General features: G+C 38.7%; 2 protein-coding genes across 7 annotated transcripts in view; both read right to left on the reverse strand.

Annotated features, from left to right (window-relative positions):
- The window catches only part of DDX50 (DExD-box helicase 50), a 33,336-nt gene extending 27,040 nt beyond the window's left edge, over window positions 1–6,296 (reverse strand). Inside the window, exons 1-3 of one of the 6 annotated variants that reach the window (XM_070364507.1) lie at window positions 6,077–6,226; window positions 2,876–2,987; window positions 2,233–2,529 (exon numbers count right to left, since the gene is read on the reverse strand). In XM_070364507.1, the coding sequence (XP_070220608.1) occupies window positions 2,233–2,421 (189 nt within the window). In that variant the 5' untranslated portion in view covers window positions 2,422–2,529; window positions 2,876–2,987; window positions 6,077–6,226. Of the gene's footprint in view, window positions 1–2,232; window positions 2,530–2,875; window positions 2,988–4,174; window positions 5,517–5,566; window positions 5,592–5,631; window positions 6,054–6,076 lie in introns of those variants that run through there. The other 5 variants (XM_070364508.1, XM_005907309.3, XM_070364511.1 and 2 more) reach the window with 5 other exon arrangements.
- A 3,854-nt stretch (window positions 6,297–10,150) lies between these two features.
- Window positions 10,151–21,536, reverse strand: part of STOX1 (storkhead box 1) — a 62,927-nt gene continuing 51,541 nt past the window's right edge. The window contains exons 2-4 of the mRNA XM_005907311.2: window positions 20,006–20,158; window positions 15,596–17,939; window positions 10,151–13,145 (exon numbers count right to left, since the gene is read on the reverse strand). Of these exons, the coding sequence (XP_005907373.2) occupies window positions 12,998–13,145; window positions 15,596–17,939; window positions 20,006–20,158 (2,645 nt within the window). The 3' untranslated portion in view covers window positions 10,151–12,997. The remainder of the gene's footprint in view (window positions 13,146–15,595; window positions 17,940–20,005; window positions 20,159–21,536) is intronic.

Here is a 21,536-nt window from a genome sequence, read left to right on the forward strand (position 1 = left end):
ACTGCTTTTAGTTTTACTAAAGGAGCTAGCAAATCAATTTTTTGTTAGTACTTGCAAAAACTGTGTATCTTACAAGATAAATTAATGGGAAATTCTTTTAATCTCAAAAGCATCCCTTTAAACATCAAGCTTATTTAGTACATTTTCCCATAAAGCATTTAAAAACAATTAACTCACACATAAAACTTCCTTTAGACACACATTTACTACATAAATCAAAATATAATTCCACTTGACTAAGATATTACAGAAGAGTTATTCAATAACTCCATATTCACAGATATAGATAGTATTAATTACGAGATTAATACCAGGCTATAAACCAGCCTCAAAAGAAACTAAGCAACGAGGAAAATAAATTGTTTCTAAAAGTTAAGTAAGTTGTTCTATGAATCTAAAAAGCATATTTTAGTTCACTCATACAAGGAAAAGTTCCTGTAAGCTTGAAAATTTCTCTAACATATATATACAGGTTATACATATATATATTATAATTTAACATCTATTGAAAACTTTGTGTATTAGTCAATGCATACATAGAACAAAGACAATATATCTACTTATAAACTTTATTATTGGTTGTTTAAAGAAATTATAAAATCATACAAAATAGCAATTTTCAAACCAAGAACCAGATAAAAGACATAATATCAAATGCAAATGTAATCCATTTAAGCAAACCTAAATGCTGTTATTTTTTTAAGATTAAAAGAAAAAATTTTATTACAAAAGTAATACATTTTCATTGCAGAAATTTTAGAAACCACATATTAATAGAAAAACATTTTCAAGTTATCTACAATCTGGTCAGTTAAAACCACATTTGAAACACATACTTGTCCAATCCTCACTCTATACATATATACATTTTTAAATTAAATAAAATCATACTGTATATACTATTTTGTAATCTTTTTTTTGCATTTAATAAGACAGACTGAATATTGTAACATACTTATGCTCTTTAGAATCAATGAATTCTATTGCATGAATATAGCAACATTTTATTAAACCGATTTGCCTACTATCAGACATTTAAGATGTTTAAATTTTTTGCTATTATCAGAATCACTGTGATAAGATACTGATTCTACAACTCTGCACACCTCATGATTATGTCTTTAGGAAGAAAACGCCTAAAAGTAGAATTCCTGGATTCTAACATAATCTAAACAAATTAATAAAGTTACGCTTATTACGATACAGACCAGTATAGCAGGCAAAAATCCCAACACAGCAAGATGTACATTCCGCTATTGAGCAACTCAGATTTGCAGGGCCTTCTTTAGATCAACTTTCTAACAGATGTGCTTCCTGACAGATAGCAAACTCACAAACTGCACCACACTGTAAAGCAAGGATTCAACATCTTCTCTCAAAGCTTCCCAAAGATGGCACATTCAGTTCAAATGTATCTAAATTAATAGCAACTATCAGATTTTTTAAATATAAAGAATACTAAACACCAAGTTATTAAAAGTTGTTTCTTTCTAAATATCTGAGTAATTTACTGACAATTTATAATACCTAGATAAACCTATGAACTCTGCTAGAGGAAGATACAAAAACAAATTGAATAAATTCAGTGCAAGAAAATACCTACACTAACAGATACTGATAAAAGCAGTGACCCAGGAATGAAGATTCTATACTAAGCATGTTTTCTATACCTCCCCCCAAAATTAATACCCAGGAGAACAGAGATCTTCAGATCATTTGTATATGTGTCATTTCTGCTTATAAAAAGCAAACAGGTTTAAGACTGAATTACAATAAGACCTAAACATCATTTAAAGTTGCTATTGTTACAGAAGTACAATAAGGCAAAATATACAACATCAAGAAGACTTTATGTACCCTGTTTTCAGAAAAGTCAGAATTTAATTAATGAGTACTGGCAAGGACTGAAGTAACCACAAGAATACAAGTAGGTGACCATCAATTAGCAATTTGGAAAATCTATTTAGGAACCCAGTGTACAGGAAAGGTTTAAATTTGACCACCACTCCCTCTCCACCAACCTCTGCACCAAGAAAAAGGCAATATAATGAAAAAAACAAGCGACAAAGGAAAAAAGGCTCAGGTTTCAGCTCTATAGATCCCCCAGTCCAACTGAGAGTATTGGACATTAAGCAGGAAATATTAGAGAATCAATTCTAAATAGTCTACAAAAGTCAAATTATCCTATATTTCAAGGACAATGTCAAATAAAAAACAAAAAAATATCCATACCTCTTCTACTTTATTGTCACTTGATTTATGAGTAGAACTATTTAAAGATGACACTCGCTTTGATCTTTTTTCATGTTCATCAATATCTCCATTTGATAGATCTTTTCTTCTTGGCTTATGAGATTTAGAAAATTCATCTGAAAGTCTATCACATCCTTCCTCGGTGTCACCGTTTAGCTTCTCTTTCATTTTAGCTTTTTTGGGTTTGGGAGCATCCAAGTCATCTGTAACACCATTTTCTCTTGTTTCTGATTTCTCATCTGAGTCATAATGGTGCCTTGACTTCCTTCTATCACTCTGTGGACAAACAAAGAAGCAGTGACAGGAGGGTCACAAGGTCTGCTTTTAAGACTCTAGAGAAGTTAGAGTATGACTCCCCCCAACCAGCAAAGCTCAATTTATCGCAATCTTTAAAAGTTAGCTGGTAGAATTCTAGACTAGTTGCTATCCATTGTTCTCTTTCTCATCCCAACTCTTGAACTCTTAAGACTTGGCCTCTAGTCCCTCTCTAATCCCGTTATAACATTTAAGGGAAACTGCAATAGTTCCTTTTCAGTAAAAGAATGAGAACTCAAGACTATAAATTAAAAAGCAAAAATTTCTAATATCTCAAGAAAGAAATTAAGATTTATTGAGTACCTACCCAGCACTGTGTAAAATGTTTTCAGCTTATCTTGTTTAAATCTTCATAACAACCCTATAAGGGAAGTACAGGTCCATAATCCCTTATCCGAAATTCCGATATCCATAATGCTCTGAAAACCGAAAGTTTTTTTGTAACTTATTTGGAGACAAAACCTTACCTGTCCTCAAATCATTTTGTGGCAAAATTTGACTTCAGAAAACGTAAAACTATTTATAATATTTATTTATTCCATTCAGTATGAAAATTCGTATTTAACATTAAAGCGTTTGATTATAGGTTGGGGGCCCCAAACTCTACCAAGATGTTACCCTTTTAAAAATCCCCAGAGTTCTGAATTCCAAAACTAGCCTCAAGGATTTTGGATAAGGGATAGGGAACCTGTATTAGCTTTGCCACTTTACAGACGAGGAAACAAGTTCTCAGATATAAGTAACTTGCCAAAGACCCACATATGGGATTTCCTGCAAGTGAAAGTGCTATTTGATTCGAAAGCCCATGCTCTTTTCACATCATGCTTCCTCTCTGCACTCTGATAAACAGAAACCAAAGTATGTAATTTATATAAAACCATGATTGTTAATACTCCTATGGAAGGACAACTGTATTAGTAACCCCAGAAATTTAAATTTTTAAAATTTGGATAACAGAAAAAAAAAAAAAACTGGTTAACAAGACTTAAAACGGGGAAAAGGAGGTGGCTTTCTGCAACTTTAGTTTTGAAATGCCAAGCTAGTGGCCAGTGTTTTAATATTGGCAGACAGCAAGAAATGTTTTGGAAATTTAGCACTTCAAAATTACTTGGTCAAACGTTCAAAATAAATTACCTAGTAATGACTAGTCTTGTTAAAACTACCACCACCCAAATATTTCACCATGATTTACACAGTTTATACAAAGTACTTTCACATATAAATTTCTCATCCATAAAAGTTGCTATGAAAAATGAATAATATATAGGAAAATGCTTTGTAAACATTAGAGCTTTACATTAATACAAGCTATACAGTTATATGTTACATCATTTGATCTTTAGTTAACTGAACTAGCTCACATCTCATCAAACCAATAGGTTCTATAGAAAAACAAGATTATTTATAGACCCAGCCTTGGGGTTTGAATTGTTCCTGGGCCCTGCACTTCAGGGAGATGAAGCAAGGTAAAATGAGACCTGTAGGTCCAAGCCCAGCAACACCCCAAGGTGATGAAATACATCGTTCCATATCAGATCCACAGTGCTCAACATTCTCCACTTTCTTGGCTTCCAAGACACACAATATTCCCTCTTTACTCTCTTACCTCTGTCTTCTTCGATGTTTCCTCTTTCTCCTTTTGTGGATGCTTAAGTCTCTGTTCTTTATGTACACTTTCATACCATTTTCATGGCTTCAACATACATTTCCAGGCTTCATTCCTAACCTGCACTCCAATTCTGAGAACCTAAGGCCCAGCTCCATACCTCAACACATCCAAACCCAGTTACCTTCATCTCAATGCCAGACCACTATTTGAATGCTCTATTTCTATTACTTGGTACTCTAATCTGTTTCCAAATCTTTCGTTATCTTTCATAATTAAAGGAAAATCAACGAGCACCTCTGGAGAAACTACAATGTGAAAACTACCAATTTACAAAGATAAAGTGAAATATAAGCATGGGCCAAGATATGGTAATTTCCCTCAAGAATCTTCGGGAAATTTGGGGAAAGGATACACACAGGAAGAATGAGCTAACTTTACAAGGAAGTGCATAATACATGCTAATCAAATTATAAAGCCAGCACTGGAACAAGACTTTACGGGGGAATGAGATTACTGTATGTGTACACTGGAGTGGCTGTAACAGACACAAACTAAACTTTGACAGATGGACAGGATATGGATGCCAAACAAGGGACAAGTATTTTTGGAGGAGCAAAAACTAAAATAACTGCTTGATGATTTCACTTACAGGAGTTATCTAGAGTAGTCAAATGCATAGAGACAGAGAGGAGAATGGTAGATGCCAAAGGTTGGGGAGACAGGGCAACTGAGGAGGTTGATGTTTAATGGGCACAGAGCTTCAGTTTGGGAGAATGAAAAGTTTTGGAGATCAAGGAAGATGATGTCTGCAAACAAATGTGACTGTACTTACTGCTACAAAACTATATACTTTAAAACAATTAGGGATTTCCCTGGTGGTCCAGCTGCTAAGACTCAATGCGCTCAACCCAAGGAAACTTGAGCTCCTGGTTGGGAAACTAGATCCCACATGCCAGGGCAGCCAAAAAAATTAATTAATTTTAAAAAGTAAATGTAAATTTTATGGTACTTGTATTTTACCACAATAAAAAATAAATAACTGCTTGGCTGGAATGGCGGGTCTACCTTGTTGACAAGGTCAGAAGGGTAGGTTCGGCTCTCCGGAACTATGCAGAATATTTTCATTCTTTGGTCAAGTGTCAGGCTTCAGATACTGCTTCCTTACCCTCCAAAGCTCTGTTCCTTTTCTCTAAGTCTCTTAAGAAGTGGGGCGGGAAGTCTCTGCAACTCTTCTAACAGACTCCTTGAGAGCAGGGACCTTCTTGGTGCCCAGCAAAGAGTCTGGTATAAATTAGGCTCAATAAATATTTGTGAATTGAATGAGAACACTATGAGAAAAGACTATTAATAATAATAGTAATAACAGCAACAAAAATAATAATAACCCACATGATCTCCATCAGCCAAATCCTGGCAGTGTTGGCTGTAACACTTTTCCTCAATCCTCTACTGACCCGTTATCGAGGTTTGTAAAGCTAAGATCGCTTTCCCCAAGATTCTCGCATACAGGACAGGATGACGGAGAAGTTACACATATTCAAGGCAATCGTTTTTCTTAAATCATCTTCTAAGACGGCCAACGAGAACCAAACGACAGGCCTCGCTGCTTTAAGAAGAGGAAAAAATTGATTCCGCGATGAGAACTTGAGTCTGCCCATCTCTTAGGCGCCGACGGGAAGGACTGGGGGACCACGGGAGGCTGGGCCAAAGCCCAGTGCTGCCCTTCTCCGGCTGGGGATGTGGAGGTTGGAATGGCTCCAGAGCGACCTCCCAGGAACGAGGCCGGTGCGAGGAGAGGCCCTCGGATGCTCCGGCCCGGTTGGTGACAGACCATCAGGGAGACTTCCCTCCCCGCCCAAGCCGGCGCTGCCCAGGAGGCGCGGCCCATCCTCAGCGCACCTTTTGCCTCTCCTTCCTCTGGCTCTCGGTCTCCTCCAAGGGTGCCTCCAGCTCCATAATGTCCCCCCAGAGGAGTTTCCCAGGCATCACTCGCCTCCACCGCTTGCTGCCGCCTCCCTCTGGGCACGGTGGCCACAACCACCTACGGGTAGCGACAGCGTGAAAGGAAGCGGGGCTGGACGGCCTCCAGGCCAAGGCCGTGCGTCACTTCCGGAACACGCATCGCACGGCGGGGGAAAATAATCCCGGATACTCCCAGTTTAAACTCCTTCCTTGCGACGCCGTCTCCCAGCCAATCAATGCGAAGAATCTCGACTGACCCACCCCTATTCTGAAATAATTGGCTTCTAGAGTAAAACCCTGGCCAATCTCCATAAAGGATACGCAAACTGATTAGCATAAAATGTTCGCATTTTTTTTTTCCCCGCTTTCTCTCCCCATCCCCCACTCCGAACAATTCTCCGCAGCACAGCGGAGATAATTTGGAGCTTCCCAGCGTGCAGTTCAGGCGTTGGGGAGAACCCCAAAGGCGGTGGAGCGTGGCTCACAGGCGCGACTGGCTGGAAGGAGGACATGCCCGTGCGAGAGCTAAGCGAACGCCACGCGTCGGGTTGCTTTTCGCAGCCGGAAGCTGCAGGCCTCGGCCCCGCCCATTGCGGAGTGAGGCGTTAACGTCTAACGGCCACGCGCGAAGCCAGCCACCTAGCGTTGGTGGGAAGGGGCGTCGTGGGGTCTGCAACGGGATAGGTGGGCTTGGGGTGAAGGCCAGGTCCGAGCAACCTTCCCTCAAGGTTTTAGTTGTGAAGTTAATCCTTTGTTCATTTTAGGCCCTTCCCACCCTACCCATTTGACATTAGAGGAAACTAACCCCCTAAGGGGCTTCCCTGGTGGTTCAGTCGGTAAAGAAACCATCTGCAAGGCGGGAGACCCGGATTCGATCCCTGGGTTGGGAAGGTCCCCTGGAGGAGGGCATGGCAACCCACTCCAGTATTCTTGCTTGGAGAATACCGATGGACAGAGGAGCCTGGCGGGCTGCAGTCCATGTGTCGCAAAGAGTGGGACACGACCGAACGATTCAGCACACAACCCCCTAAGAGGGATTAATTTGGCTTAAGTCACACTATCAGTGGCACAGTGAGGACTAGAAAGCTCATCTCCTGAATCCCAGATCATTGCTTTCTCTGCCACACCAACCTGAAAGCTTTGAGTTTACCAAAACGTTTTGGGAAAGATGTTCCCATGAAACATGGAATGAATAATAGGGAAAATATGGAGAAATCTAGGAAAGAAGCCTAAAATGTCTTCGACAGGTTATGTATTTGCAGTGGATAAAAGGATTTTACTTATGGGGATTAACTGACCGTGAATTACAACCTTGACAAAACTGGAAACCTTTTGATAACACAAAGGGCTCTTTGGCATATACCTTTTCTTATATCACTGGTGCTAGCTTGTTTTTTACTTTCTTTTCACAGCCCCTTTCTTTGTATCTCTTCATGACCTCATCAACCTAGCTACTCTTGAGTGGAGAAAAAACAAATTGAGATGTAGGTGCGGGGGTACTGGCAAACCTCTTGACAATGTCTAGCACACCAGCTTTGTAACATGAGTATCAAATTTAAGTCTTCGCAACATTTGAGTTTGCTACATGTCCGCAAAGAGTTGGACAAGACTGAGTATCTGAACTGACCTGACACGTCCTAGAGTTTGATTATTCAACTTGAATAGCTGAAACCCCAAAGATAAATCTGTGATTGCTACAGGTCTTCTGTATAATTATGGGTTGGCCTGAAATCAGGGGCTATACATTTATCTAAAGTGACCTTATGGATTCAGTACTGTGAACAAATGGGGTGTTCAGTTGATGGTGAAAAAATGCTTGTCTCTCCCTAAATCATAATAGCTATGCATCTCTAGATTGGTGGTTTTCTAAAAGCTTTATGTCCCACTCTCACACCCACTCCCAATTCTACCACTGTGAAGTCTTTGTAGCCCTACAGCAAGGTATGATGTGCATAGAAACACAGGAGTGGATGTGGCTAAGAATGTCACATGTTCAAAACTGGGATAATCATAGGAATAGCTGTTATTATGTTATGGTTGCAAATCAAATACAGATAAAGTAAAGCTTTAGTGCCTCAACTATTTTTGGCATTCATTGTTATGTTGGAGGTCATACAACAGGTCTGAAAAAGGACTGTTCAAGACTCCCTAGGCAAGAGACTAATAAGTATATTAGTATTTTTTAGAATGACCTTCTATGATTTGGGACACTCTACAAACCCTACCATTCTAAGCACCAAACTCATTGAATCAAAACTCTGACTGCTGTCTGTGCCAGGTGGAGAGGGCAACTGTGGGGAAATTCAACTGAGTCATAAATAACTTGACCCAAGTGTGGCTTAGCTGAAAAAAACCACTACATGTGTTCTCAGTGGGCATCAAATGAAAATGTTGGGAATGGAGATAACGAAATGGATAATTCATTTTTTCATATTTGATCCCTGTAAGTCTCAAAAGATTGTACAGATGATGAAATTTATTGGAGGGGACACAAAGGGGGTAGAATGAATAATTAAAATGTACAAGTAACTCAAAACACAGTATTACTAGAACATCTTTGTTTTCCAAATATTTTGCCAGAGTTCCTGATACAATTTCTCAAAATTTGAGAGTTGAAGTGCCTCATCTGTTGCTCTGTTGTAACATTCCATAAGATTTTCTTTGCCTTGGTTTTGGCTCATTAAACTCTATAAAAACAAGATGATTATTTATAAACTTGCCTCTCTGGTCTTTCTCAAACCTTAGCGGGCTAGATTTTTATTTTTATTTCAGAAAGTAGAAGGTAAAAAGAACCATTTTGCCATCTTCATGTCAAGACTATGTGAGGAATTGAACCACCATTTTAAAATGTTAGGACATGGAAATAGTTTAAGGGGCAGCTACAAATGGATCACGAGATGGTGAAGGCAGAGGTTGAGGAGAGTACTAAGAAGCAAGAAAATGAAAGAGGGAACAGAAAAGGTAGTTTCTCCCTTGCTAGCCACATGACCTTGGCCAACTGTAAAACCTGGCTTTTTGTTAGTAAAGTAGGGGCAAAATGCCTTTCCTGCTGATAGTTCAAGGAATTGGGGGGATCCCCTGATATAACAATACAACAGAGATGATGTACAGAGGTACTTCTATTTCTTTTAGCTTCAGATGTTGAGTGTTGGCAAGGAGACAGCTTTGAACGTATTTATTTAGCATATGTATACTTCTATATGTATCTAGCTCATGATTCAAATTATTTGGGAAAGCTTTTTAAATGTTTAGCCTTTGGAAGAAGGTCTGTTTCTTTAGTCAATTACTTTGTAGAAGCTTTGAATCAAACTTTCAAACAAACTGAGTAAGTCACTCAGTTTCTTCAGAAGAGGGCACCATTCCCCAAGAAATGGAATAGCTACTGCTAACCCACTGCAATGCCAGAGACCACGGTTCAATTCCTGGGTCGGGAAGATCCTCTGGAGAAGGGATAGGCTAACCACTCCAGTTTTCTTGGTCTTCCCTGGTGGCTCAGCTGGTAAAGAATCCGCCTGCAATGCGGGAGACCTGGGTTCAATCCCTGGGTTGGGAAGATCCCCTGGAGAAGGGAATGGTTACCCACTCCAGTATTCTGGCCTGGAGAATTCCATGGTTGTGGGGTCACAAAGCACAACTGAGCGACTTTCACTTTCACTACTGAAAAGGGAACAAATTTCTAAGATTTCAAGTGAGACAGGGTCTGTAGAGGCCAGCAAGATAGTCATGAATTTCTTTTTCAAGTGAGACAGGGTCTGTAGAGGCCAGCAAGATAGTCATGAATTTCTTTTTGATATATCCTTTGGCCATTCTTGTTTCGTGACTCTCACGTCTCTCCCACACTCCTTTTAGACATTAGTCTGTCTTCCCCCTTCCTTAAAAGCTTTCTCAGGTAACTGTAGGATGGATTCTCAAAATGCACTTGATCTCAGTTTTTTCCCTGCTACGGCTCTTTCTACTCTTCCTCGTGGAGCTGACACTGTGAAACATTGTCTGCTAAACTGCATTTAGTAATAATTGATTCATGATTATTCTAATATAAGAATAAGATACAAATGAAGCTTAACAATGTCACACCAGCATGTGATAGGGTTGCATTACTGAGCAGGTGTAAGTTTAGCCACTGGCAAAGAAACTGATATTTCAGTTAGCAAGGAGTCAGGCAAAGGATATGTACAGTTTCTGTTAGGATTATTAAATATTGAAAATTGTTTACAGAAGCCAGCTGAGGCTTCAGAATCTGAGGATCTCAGACCCCGAAAGAGGAGGAAGAACGTGATCTCACATTATATGACAAGCCACAAAAAGCCCATGCTTTGCATATTTTATTCCTATTTATAGCATAAGGAATTAACTGAAAACTTGTTAGCCAAAAGCATAATACCTCGCCCAGGAATATCTGGATTTTGGTTAATGATACTTTTCTATAATCTTGAAGGACTGAATCTCTAAATGGAGGATTTCCAGACAACCTGGCAAAAACAAGAGACCTCTATAGTAGGCCATGTATAGATGAGTTTTGTGAATAAATATACAAAAATACACACATATATTTGTAACAATGTTGGTGCATCCTGCTTTGGGCACTTTAAATAGATTATTCTCAAATCTTACAACAATTCTTATATGGTATATATCATTACTATCTGCCTTTACAGATGAGAAAAAATGAATTAGAGAAGCTTGGTAACTTTCTCCATCATACAGCTATGAAGGATTGGAATTACAATTTAAACTTATCTGACTCCTAAACTCAGGTCACCGATGCTGTTTCAAGAGAACAGTTTTCTCTCAGCAAACAGACAGAAGTGGGAAAGAAAATCATTAAGCAAAATTTCCACACACAAAAATTAACAGTGGGAAAAAAATTCAAGTCACCCATTGTAGAGAATAATCTCCCAAACAATTTAAGAACATGTACACTCATCTTTAATATCGGTGGTCATATGTTGTGTTTTACAGAAGGGAGGTTTACTGGTTTCATAATGGGCTTCATTTAATACATTTACAGAGTATCAAATGTATCTGACAAAACTGGATAGATTTCATTGGTCCCTAGATGCGGCCAGAGTCACGAAAGACTCTGGATTCCCCACTGTATTAAGAAAATTGTCCAGGTCCAAGATCAAAGAAGAGTAGTCGGTACTCCTTTGACCAAGGATTGGTAGGGAAAGTGCAGACATAGAGACCTGGAAGCAGTACTTGGGAATTTTGAGTGAGTTCAGTATTTCACAAGATCCTCAGTGAATCTTTTCTTCCCCCTTTTTAAAAAATTGGATATATTTTTATATAACCTTCACTCTACTGTTGGAAAGAATCTTCAAAATCGTCTAGTTCTGTCATACTTTTAAGAAAAGTACTGAAAATACCTCTACAACAGCCTCTGCTTGAATGTCCTAAATGGTGGGAAGTTCATTTGTTTACAGAGTTGCCTACTTAATCTTCAGATAGTTTTATCTAATAAGTTCTTCATACTGAGCTGAATTTTTTTTTTCTCTCTTAACTTCCATTCACTGGTGCTGACTCCAAGCTGTAAGACCCCCTAAAGCTTTGCCTCCCCCACAGGGCTTTTCTATCCAGATAACCCTTGGTACTTTACCCAGGGTTTTTTGAATATCCCAGTGACCACAGTTAATCTTGGAATGCCATGGTAGATTGGTCAGAGCCATGAAAACCAACTGTCAGGAGTGAGTGGTCCAACCGCAGCGGAACAGGGGCGCGTCTGATCTCAGGCCCTCTGCCCTCTCACAGGGCCTGGAGGCAGCTCCCCACCGTGCTGAGCTTCGTCATTCTGGCCTTCACTGTTACCTGGTTGGTGAGAGCTGGAAAGTATTCTCTATTCAATCATCCCCGATAATCCTTAGAAACCTCTTAGAAGAAGCATCCCCTCAACTGTAAGTCAGCATTATTATCTACCCAACATGCTGAAACCAGTCTTGACTGCCCCACGTGTTTCCTAAACCCAAAAGAACTGACCATTCTACTACTTGGTCTGAAAAGACTTGACAGAAAAGATTCTGGCGAGGCTATGTAGGTCTTATGATGAACAAAAAGGATCAAATGTAGAAAATTATCTATCAGCTATCTTCTATCTTTTCTCTAAATCTCTTAATTCAGAATCTCCCTTTTACTCACAAGCCATCCTGCTTCCCTTCTATCTCCACCACTGAGAACATCCTGACTCCTCAAAGCCATTTTATGGAGAGCCTCAAACATGGGGAGAAGCCAGAGAAACAGTTGAGCCATATGCCTACTGCCACAAGTATTCTGGATATTGTCATTCAATTACAGTGTAGAGCCATTTCCTCATGTTAAAGCTGGTCACAAAAAATATCCTAGGCAGCAATGATTGGATAGAAGGAATTCTTGTTGTAAAGTACCAGTACCCAGTACATCTATACAAATTCTTTCTGATGATAAAAGACTTTAGTTGCAAACAAAGTGTCTATGCACCTAAAATACTATTTTCTAGAGTTATGTGTTGAAATCTGGTGAGATCTGCTTACCATAAATACTCAGCATTGATGTGAGCACAGAAATTCACTACTGGGTAGTAAATTAGCATCTTACGTATTTGAAAAACTAATAAATGTCTGTCTGATAGTCAACTTAATTACATTTAATTAGGAGAGCAATTATTCCATGTTTTTTATTGTAAACTATATAACCCCCAATACATTTATAATAAGCTTCAAAAAAATCATTGTCAAAAAAGGAAAAAAGCCAGTTAACTACAACAAAATATGTAATGAAATTAATAACATATATGTTTGGCTTTAGAGAATTCTTATAAACTCAGTTGATTAAAACACTCTATATTAATGCTATACATTTTTACAAGAGTTTCCAAAAAAATAAGAATTAAACATTTATCACTGGAGTTAGCTGTAGTAAGGAGCTGGATGTAAGTGTTTGACTGCTCTTTGTGCCTTCAAAGTTCTGCAGTAAATTTTGTCTTCTTTTTAGTCCATCCAAAATGACTGAATTATTAGATGCCAGACTCTGTGTCCTAAAGATATTAAAAATAACAGAATTATTGCCTTTAAAAGTATTTCTAACCAAGGCATTATATCTTCATTTGTTACCCTTTGAAGCAGTACATTTACTAACAGGAACTAACTTATCAAGTAAGTTAACTTTTAAAACTCTAAAGTGCTCTTTTACATTTTAAAGGGTTTCCAAAAGCAATTCAATTATTTGACAGCTGCTTTCTAAGAAGTTCACATTTTCTAAATATCTGTTCTTAGACCTAGTATCAAGTATATTCTAGTCAGAAATTGTAAGTTCCCTGAAAAACTCTTCTATACAACTGCAGTGACCAATATCTTCTTGTGTAATTTGTTTCTTTTTTGAAAAGTCATATGGTAGAGAAAAGCCAACTATAATATTTTTCATATTGACAATGATTCTTTCCTAAGAGCTGTATGCTATGTTAGTCCCTTATTCAAAATACCTGCCTTGCTTCAGCCAACTCACATTATTGGTTTGGCATTTTGCTTTTGACAGTCCCTTCTCCCACTTTGCCTCCTCTCCCTCTCTTGTCTATTACATCGAGATGTCTCAAATGTGTCTTCCCACACATCACTCTTAATTCTACATCTCTCTGACAGTTATGAAGAGTTTGCACTCTGGTGTTTGTTCATTTGTTGGTCTTTTCGACTAAGTTGTAAGCTTCCTATAGGCAGCAACAACATCTTGTTCATCTTTGTCTCCCTAATCTTCATAACAATTATAGCACATAATTGATGTCCAAATGTTATTTCCCCTCTCTTTTTCTATAAGTGTCTTTAATGATTATAGTTATAATAAGTCTTTCCAGAAAACCACATTATAAGCAATTTTAAAAAATTCAGTTTCTCAGAGACTTCCTTGGCGGTCCAGTAGTTGAGACTCCACACTTCTGCAGCAGGAGGTACGGGTTAGATCCCTGGTAGGGGGACTAATAACCTGTGCAAAAAAATTCTCAATTGCATGTCAATTTCTCCTCTCTGTTTTGGGTTTGTTTTGGTTTTCTTTTTGCTTTTGCCAGAGAGAGAAAAAAGGGGACCCCATGGGTTCCTGGTTCACACCTCCAAGACAGCATGTTTTGATACTTTAATGACAATATAACTACTATTTCAAGCAGAAAGATCTTGGATCTTGTTCCCCAATAAAGTAGATATGTTTAAAAAATGCAGACTCCCAGGAATTTAGCCAAAGTTATAATCAAAAATGTCTGCAAACATTTATATGACAACAATTTACTACAGATTAAGTTATTAAAGAAAAAATTTGGAATAATTGAAATGTCAAAGGGAGGAAAATAATGGTTATATAAATAACAAGAATCCACATAATATAATGCTAAGTAACCATTTTTTTAAATGAGCTGAATATATATGTATTGATTGCAAAATATCCATGATAAGTTAGGTGAAAAAAGAAAGCCACAGCTCTGTACAATCTGTTGTTAGAAAATAATTATAAATGCATGGGAAAAAGTCTGAAAGATATATGCCAAACTGCTAAGAATATTTGTGTCACCTCCTTGGAATAGGAATGGAAAAGGCTGGGAAATGGAGACTTCTAGTTTTACTTTTTACTTAATACTTTTCTGTATTACTTTATTGTTTCAAAAGGAGGTACACTATTCTGTTTAATAATAAAACTAATGTGTATATATATATATATACACATACACACCAAATTTTAAGATGACTTTTTAGAAAACTAATAACATGGAAATGTTCATTATATTCTATTGAAAAAGCAACATGCAAAATAGTAACTATAGTATGAGTTCAATAGACAAAACATACAGATCAATATGTTCAGACAAAAGTGTTATAAATACACCAAATGTAAAGAGGATTTTTAAAATATCTAGATGTCAGAGTGATTATAGGTGTCTTTTTAAAATCATTTCAGGGACTTCCCTGGAGGTCTATTCTTGTTCAATGCCGGTTCAATTCCTGGTCAGAGAGCTAAGATCCCACATTCTCCATGACAAGGCCACAAAGAAAGAGAAAAAATACTTTTCAGTATTTCTCAACTATTCTGTTATGACCAAATTACTTTTGTTTCTACTCTGAGCAATGTTATTTAAACAAATTGGTGTGGAAAAGATTAGTGTAAAATAGCTACATCTCTGTCTCATATTGTACAGAACCAGGAATGTTAAGTGAAAATATCCAACCTTCACTTCAGGAAGTGCTTGGTTTATGGTAGTTCCTTCCTATCTTTCTTAAGATTTTAGTAGTGGAACAGTGGAGCAGTCAAATCTTGGTTCACATTAAAAATGAACTGTATCCTATTGTGTAAGAGTTTCATTATAACTTCATATAATTGACTCAGTAAAGGCTGGCAGAACTGCATTATTATAAAAAGTTTATGCAGGAGTCTCCCACTAGATAACTCAATATGCCCTTGATTTTAACAATTCCCGTGGCTTAGTGGCTGGTCACTTATGCGTGCACTTACCGTGGAGAATCTATTCCACTGTCTCCTGTCAGACTCTGGTTTTCTGCTCCTTCCAAGTGACTGCGTTCAGGTTGGACATCCTGAGCCAACGCTGACATATGTGAAGTGCTGAAGAGCTCCAACTTGTGTGTGAACTGTTTTCTCATTTCCTGACTCTGAGCACTCTGACTCCAGCTACCTGGTTTCTTTCCTGTATCACCAACAGAGCCTTGTAGGGCTTCGGCCTCAGCAGTGGCTTTCCCTGTGCTGTAGTAATCAAATATACTTCCATCATCAGCTGCTGAGGCCTGTACACATTCAGCGACACTGGGTTCCTCCTCATAGTTAAAACCACACTGGATTCCTAAATTGAGGATACAGTTTTCAGCAGAAAGGTTGGGTTTTTGGCTTTCACCAGGGTTAGTGAGCTTGTAGTGTTGATTTCCTTTAAGCACCTGAGGCTCAAACCTCTGTATGTTGCTGTCGTATTCAGTCAGAGACCTTTCTGTCACCGTCTGTTTTCCTAAATGATTCCACTTGTTTCCCTCTGGAAAGGAAAACTGAATGTTGTCAGGCAGCATTTGAATTAAGTCATCATTCTCAGAAAAGTCATCCTCATCCAGATAGAGTGAACTGCAGGCCCCATCTTCATCTTCCACTTCATTCTGATACAAGGCCTGGTCATCATCAGAAAGCCCTTCATTTTCTAGACACACAGTCTGTGCTTCTTGGACATGCGCCTTTCCCATCAGAGTTTCTTTAGAGTCTCGGTCTTGTCTCTCAATTTGTCTCAAATGTTTTGCTCCAAGTGGGTAATCCAAAAGACCAAGATTTTGGAACTGGTGTACTGTATTGTCAACTAATCTACAAGCAGGGGATGCTTGGTTTAAAGAAGACCCTCCAGATGGCAGGACATGCTGTGTCTCTTCTGTCTCTTCTAATGTGTCAAGATGAGAATAACTCCTCCTTGAGACTTCAGGGATTGCCTCATTTTCTCCACCATACACATCACATCTCAACATGCTTTCCCTGAAGGAACAGCATTTACTACCATTCTGCAAAACATTACATTGAGAGTAATTTAAGAGGTGGTCTCTAAAATCATCGCTGATAGATTTGACAGTAGAGTGATTCACATAAGTGGATTCTTCTCTCAGTATATCATTACATTGTTTGCCACATAGCTCTTTGGCTTCACTCTCAAAGATTCTTGAGGAAACCAAAGACCTTGACCTTTCAAAAGGCTTTCCCTTTGGTCCAGTCTGATTGGGTTCCAAATCACTGGTCTTCTGGATTTTGTGCCCTTTGGTTATTGGGCTCCCTCGGGGAGCCAAACCTTGGAAAGGATTACTGATTCGCTTTTTGTAAATCAAATGGGGACCCAGTGCTGATGGATTCTCACCAAGTGGTTTCTGAAGTACTGCTTCATTTGGGCTTTTAATATTGGAGGTAGGCTGTGTAGCAGGGAGCTTGGGGTGTTTCTCCAGTCTAACATTTCCTGGCTGAGGCCCACTTCCCTGACTCCTGGCTTTGTGTCTGTCCCTATGTGAATGGCCCTGCCTTCGAGGCTTTATAGACCAGCCTTGTCTTTTCCTAACTCCCACTTTTGAAGAATACTTATGTCTGAGTGTCAGCATATCAGTGGATGTACCCTGGCTATTATATTTTTTCTGTTCTTCATACTTTTGCATTAGGACAGTATGTTTGATTAAGTTGTCAACAGTCAGAATGGGATTAATTCGTTTGATTATCTCATGTTCAATGTCTCGAGGGATATTGTCCATGTTATCTTCATCTCGGACAGGCCATTCTTCTGGTGGGAACTGGGCAGAGAAACTGCTGTGCTCTATTCTGGACTTCTCCTTTCTGGATATGTTGCGCCAGAAGAGGTTAAAGCCAAACTTCTTGACTTTTTCTCTGTCTTTTGTGTGTGGTAAAGGTTTGATACTCTCACAGACGTGATTCTCCTCAGACACTGAAACTGCTTGATTGTGTACTAAAGATTTGGATTCCACAAGACCTTTCTGCCCTTTGTTAGTCACTTCTATATCAGCTGGTGGTTCTTGTACATTCTGAGTGCACACATCATGGAAACACCGGCAAGAATGACAATGGGAAATGAGGGCCGCATTTTCTTTGGCTAACTCTGCACAGCTCTCCATGTTCACCAGATATGTAATGGAAGTTGGCATCTGGGAATTTTCATCTGAGAGAACTCTCTTATTTTCTTGGGGGGTTGTATTTGTGATGAAGTAAGTCTGAGGAGTAACGATGAAGTATCCTTCGCCAGTATGATAAATCTTCCTTTCTTTAATGAGAGTTCCCAGAGTGGTATAAAGAATATCTCGAGATGGAATTGCAATGCCTAAAACAAACAAGAATTTTACCCTGATAGATTCTGAATAAGAAATGTTTTTCATGAGTGAACCAATTAATATATGTAATTAAAATGTCAAAAAAGCATTAAAAATAATGATAGTTCAGTTGAATAATAGGAATATAATTTGGTCTACACAAAGATACATGGGTAGGTTACCAGTTAAGTAGAGGGGAAAAAATGAGTTCCCTCAAACACAAACCCCAAGTTAAATGATCTCATTACAAATTTAAATTTTGATTAAGGAAAGACTTCTTGAGAGCAAACATAGTTTTTGAAAACCAGTCTCATAGCTTAAATCGTAGTAAGAATCCAAAGGAAAAATGAAAATCAGTCTGTGCTTGGGTAAAGGCAAACCACCTACCATCTAGATTATGGTAGTTTTTCAAAACAGGAAGGTAACAATTTTAAAGAAATTCCCTTTCCAGATAGCAGGGTTCAAAATTATATTTAGATTGTGAAAACAATGTTTAAAAGTGTAACACTGGAAGAAAGTACATCAGTCTGTTAATATTGGTTTCTTTCGAGTGCGTGCTCAGTCCCTTCAGCCGTGTCTGACTCCTTATGACCCTATGGACTATGGCCTGGCAGACTCCTCTGTGTATGGGATTATCCAGGCAAGAATACTGGAATGGACTCCCGTGCCCTCTTTCTCCGGGTGATCTTCCCAACCCAGGGATCGAACCCGCCGCTCTTATGTCTCCTGTACTGGCGGGAGAATTCTTCACTCCTAGCACCGCCTGGGAAGCCCTTTGTGTGAGCAGTGGTACTATAAGTGATTACCTTTCTGTATTTTCTGGACTTTTCTACAATATGCACATTTTATAATGGGAAAATGAAAAATACTCTTGGGTAACTGCATTTGGGATATCATGCAGCTATGAAAAGAATGAGATTGATATATGCTTCAACAGAAAGACATCAAAAATCTGCCTTTAACTTTAAAAAGAAAAGGTGTACAAAGAATATGTATATGTGTGTGCTCAGTGGTGTCCAGTTCTTGGTAAACCCATGGGCTGTAGCCCGCCAGGCTCCTCTGTCCATGGAATTTTCCAGGCAAGAATATTGGAGTGGGTTGCCATTTCCTACTCCAGGGGATCTTCCCGACCTCAGGGACTGAATTCCGCATCTTGCATCTCCTGGGTTGGCCCGCAGATTCTTTACCACTGTGCTACCTGGGAAGCCCAGAAAGAAAGTATAGCATGATCCAATTTGTTGCTTTAAAAGGATACATATATTCAAATACAATATATGAAGAGTCCATGAGAAACTATAAATGACAGAAGTTGTCACCACTGGGATGTGGCAATTTAAGAACAGGCAGGGACCTCTGTGGTAGATACAGTGTTTAAGACTACAATTCCACTGCAAGGGGCATAGGTTCGATCCCTGCTTGAGGAACTAAGGTCCCACATACTTCAGAGTACAGTCAGAAAAAAAAATAGGAGGCATGGGGAGAAGATTAATCATCTTTTGCTTTGCCCTCCTTTCTACAGAGTTTGACTTAATTAAATTACTACCGTAAACATTATTTTTTAAAAAGTTCATCTGGAAGATAAAAGAAATATTCATAAATTTGCTGATGCAGACCTTTTTCGGACAGGGCTCTAATATAAGTTTCTATGATAGAAAAAAAAAGGGAATTCCCTGCTGGTACAGTGGATAAGAATCCATCTTCCAATGATGGGGACACAGGTTTAATCCCTGGCCCAGGAAGATTCCACGTGCCTTGGAGCAACTAAGTCCATGAGTGGCAACTACTTGAGCCCATGTGCTGCAGCTACTGAAGCCGGAGCACGTGGAACCCGTGCTCTGAAACAAGAGAAGCCATCAAAATTAGAAGCCCACACACCACAGTGAACAGTAGAAGCCTCTGCTTTCTGCAACTAGAGAAAGCCCAAGCATAGCAACAAAGACTCAGCACAGCCAAAAATTAATTTTTAAAAAACCCTTTAAAGAAAAAAATTGTATATTGCCCAGTTTATGTGTTTAAGATTTATAAATAGAAAACAAACACAGGCAATAAATTAATAGAGAAAAACTTGTTACTCTACCTGGGTAACGTTTCATCAAATGTTCCAACAGTGATTCTTGTGTTACTACAATCTGATCAGCATTCATATCAGATATAGCACAGCAGAGAACTTCAGCCAAAGGTATAAACTGAGATTGAGCTATTGGATTCATTTGCACTGGAAAGACATCACCTAAATTGGAGATTTGAGGGGGAAAAAAGTGATAAATTTGCTACAGCATAGAAAATATTTTAAATTAGTTAATCAAGAATAAAGACTGAATATCAGATGGAACTGCTATTCTTTCATCAGTCTTTACTCAGTCTATTAACATTATACACACAATGATAAAAACCACAGGAAAAAAAAAAAAAGCTTACTTTATGATCTCTACTTTTAAGAAGTCTGTGATATTTGTCACTACTTTATAAGCAAGAGATAGTAAGTTTCCATAAGAAAGCTCAAAGCGCTACTGGAGTTCAGGTCAGACAATGCTTATATGGCAGTTCACATCTTTCAAAGCATTTTTTCATATTAGCTACCAGAGATAAGCACAGATGGAAGTATTTCTTTATTTATAATATATACAGCCATAAAAAGCTCAGTAATTGTGCCCGTAGTAGTTGTTCAGTCACCAAGTTGTGTCTGACTCTTTGGGACCCCGTGAACTGCAGCACACCAGGCTTCCCTGTCCTTCACTATCTACCAGAGTTTGCTCAAACTCATGTCCATTGAGTAGGTGGACATGACATCCAACCATCTCATCCTCTGTTGCCTCCTTCTCCTTGTGCACTCAATCTTTCCCAGCAATCAGGGTTTTTCCAATGAGGCAGCTCTTCACATCAAGTGTCCAAAGTATTGGAGCTTCAGCTCCAGCATCAGTCCTTCCAATGAATATTCAGGGTTGATTTCCTTTAGGGTTGACTCGTTTGATCTCCTTGCTGTCCAAAGGACACTCAAGTGTCTTCTCTAGTACCACATTTTGAAAGCATCAATTCTTCAGTGCTCACTCAGCCTTCTTTATGGTCCATTCTCATAACCGTAAACGACTTCTGGAAAAACCATAGCTTTTGACTAGATGGACCTTTGTCAGCAAAGTGATGTCTCTGTTTAATGCACTGTCTAGGTTTGTCATAGCTTTCTTTCCAAGGAGCAAGCATCTTTTAATTTCCTGGCTGCAGTCACCATCTGCAGTGATTTTGGAGCCCAAGAAAACAGTCTCTCACTGTTTCCATTGTTTCCCCATCTATTTGCCATGAAGTGATGGGACCAGATGCCATGATCTTAGTTTTTTGAATGTTGAGTTTTAAGCCAGCTTTTTCACTCTTCTCTTTTACCTTCATCAAGAGGCTCTTTAGTTCCTCTTCACTTTCTGCCATTAGGGTGGTATCATCTGCATATCTGTGGTTGTTTATATTTCTCCTAGCAATCTTGATCCCAGCTTGTGATTCATCCAGCCCAGAATTTTGCATGATGTATTCTACATAAAGGTTAAATAAGCAGGGTGACAATATACAGCCTTGATATACTCAATTCCCAATTTCGAACCAGTCTGTTGTTCGTCTGGTTC

The sequence above is a fragment of the Bos mutus genome, chromosome 28, assembly GCF_027580195.1.
Source record: "Bos mutus isolate GX-2022 chromosome 28, NWIPB_WYAK_1.1, whole genome shotgun sequence".
In the NCBI taxonomy this organism is placed as follows: Eukaryota; Metazoa; Chordata; class Mammalia; order Artiodactyla; family Bovidae; genus Bos; species Bos mutus.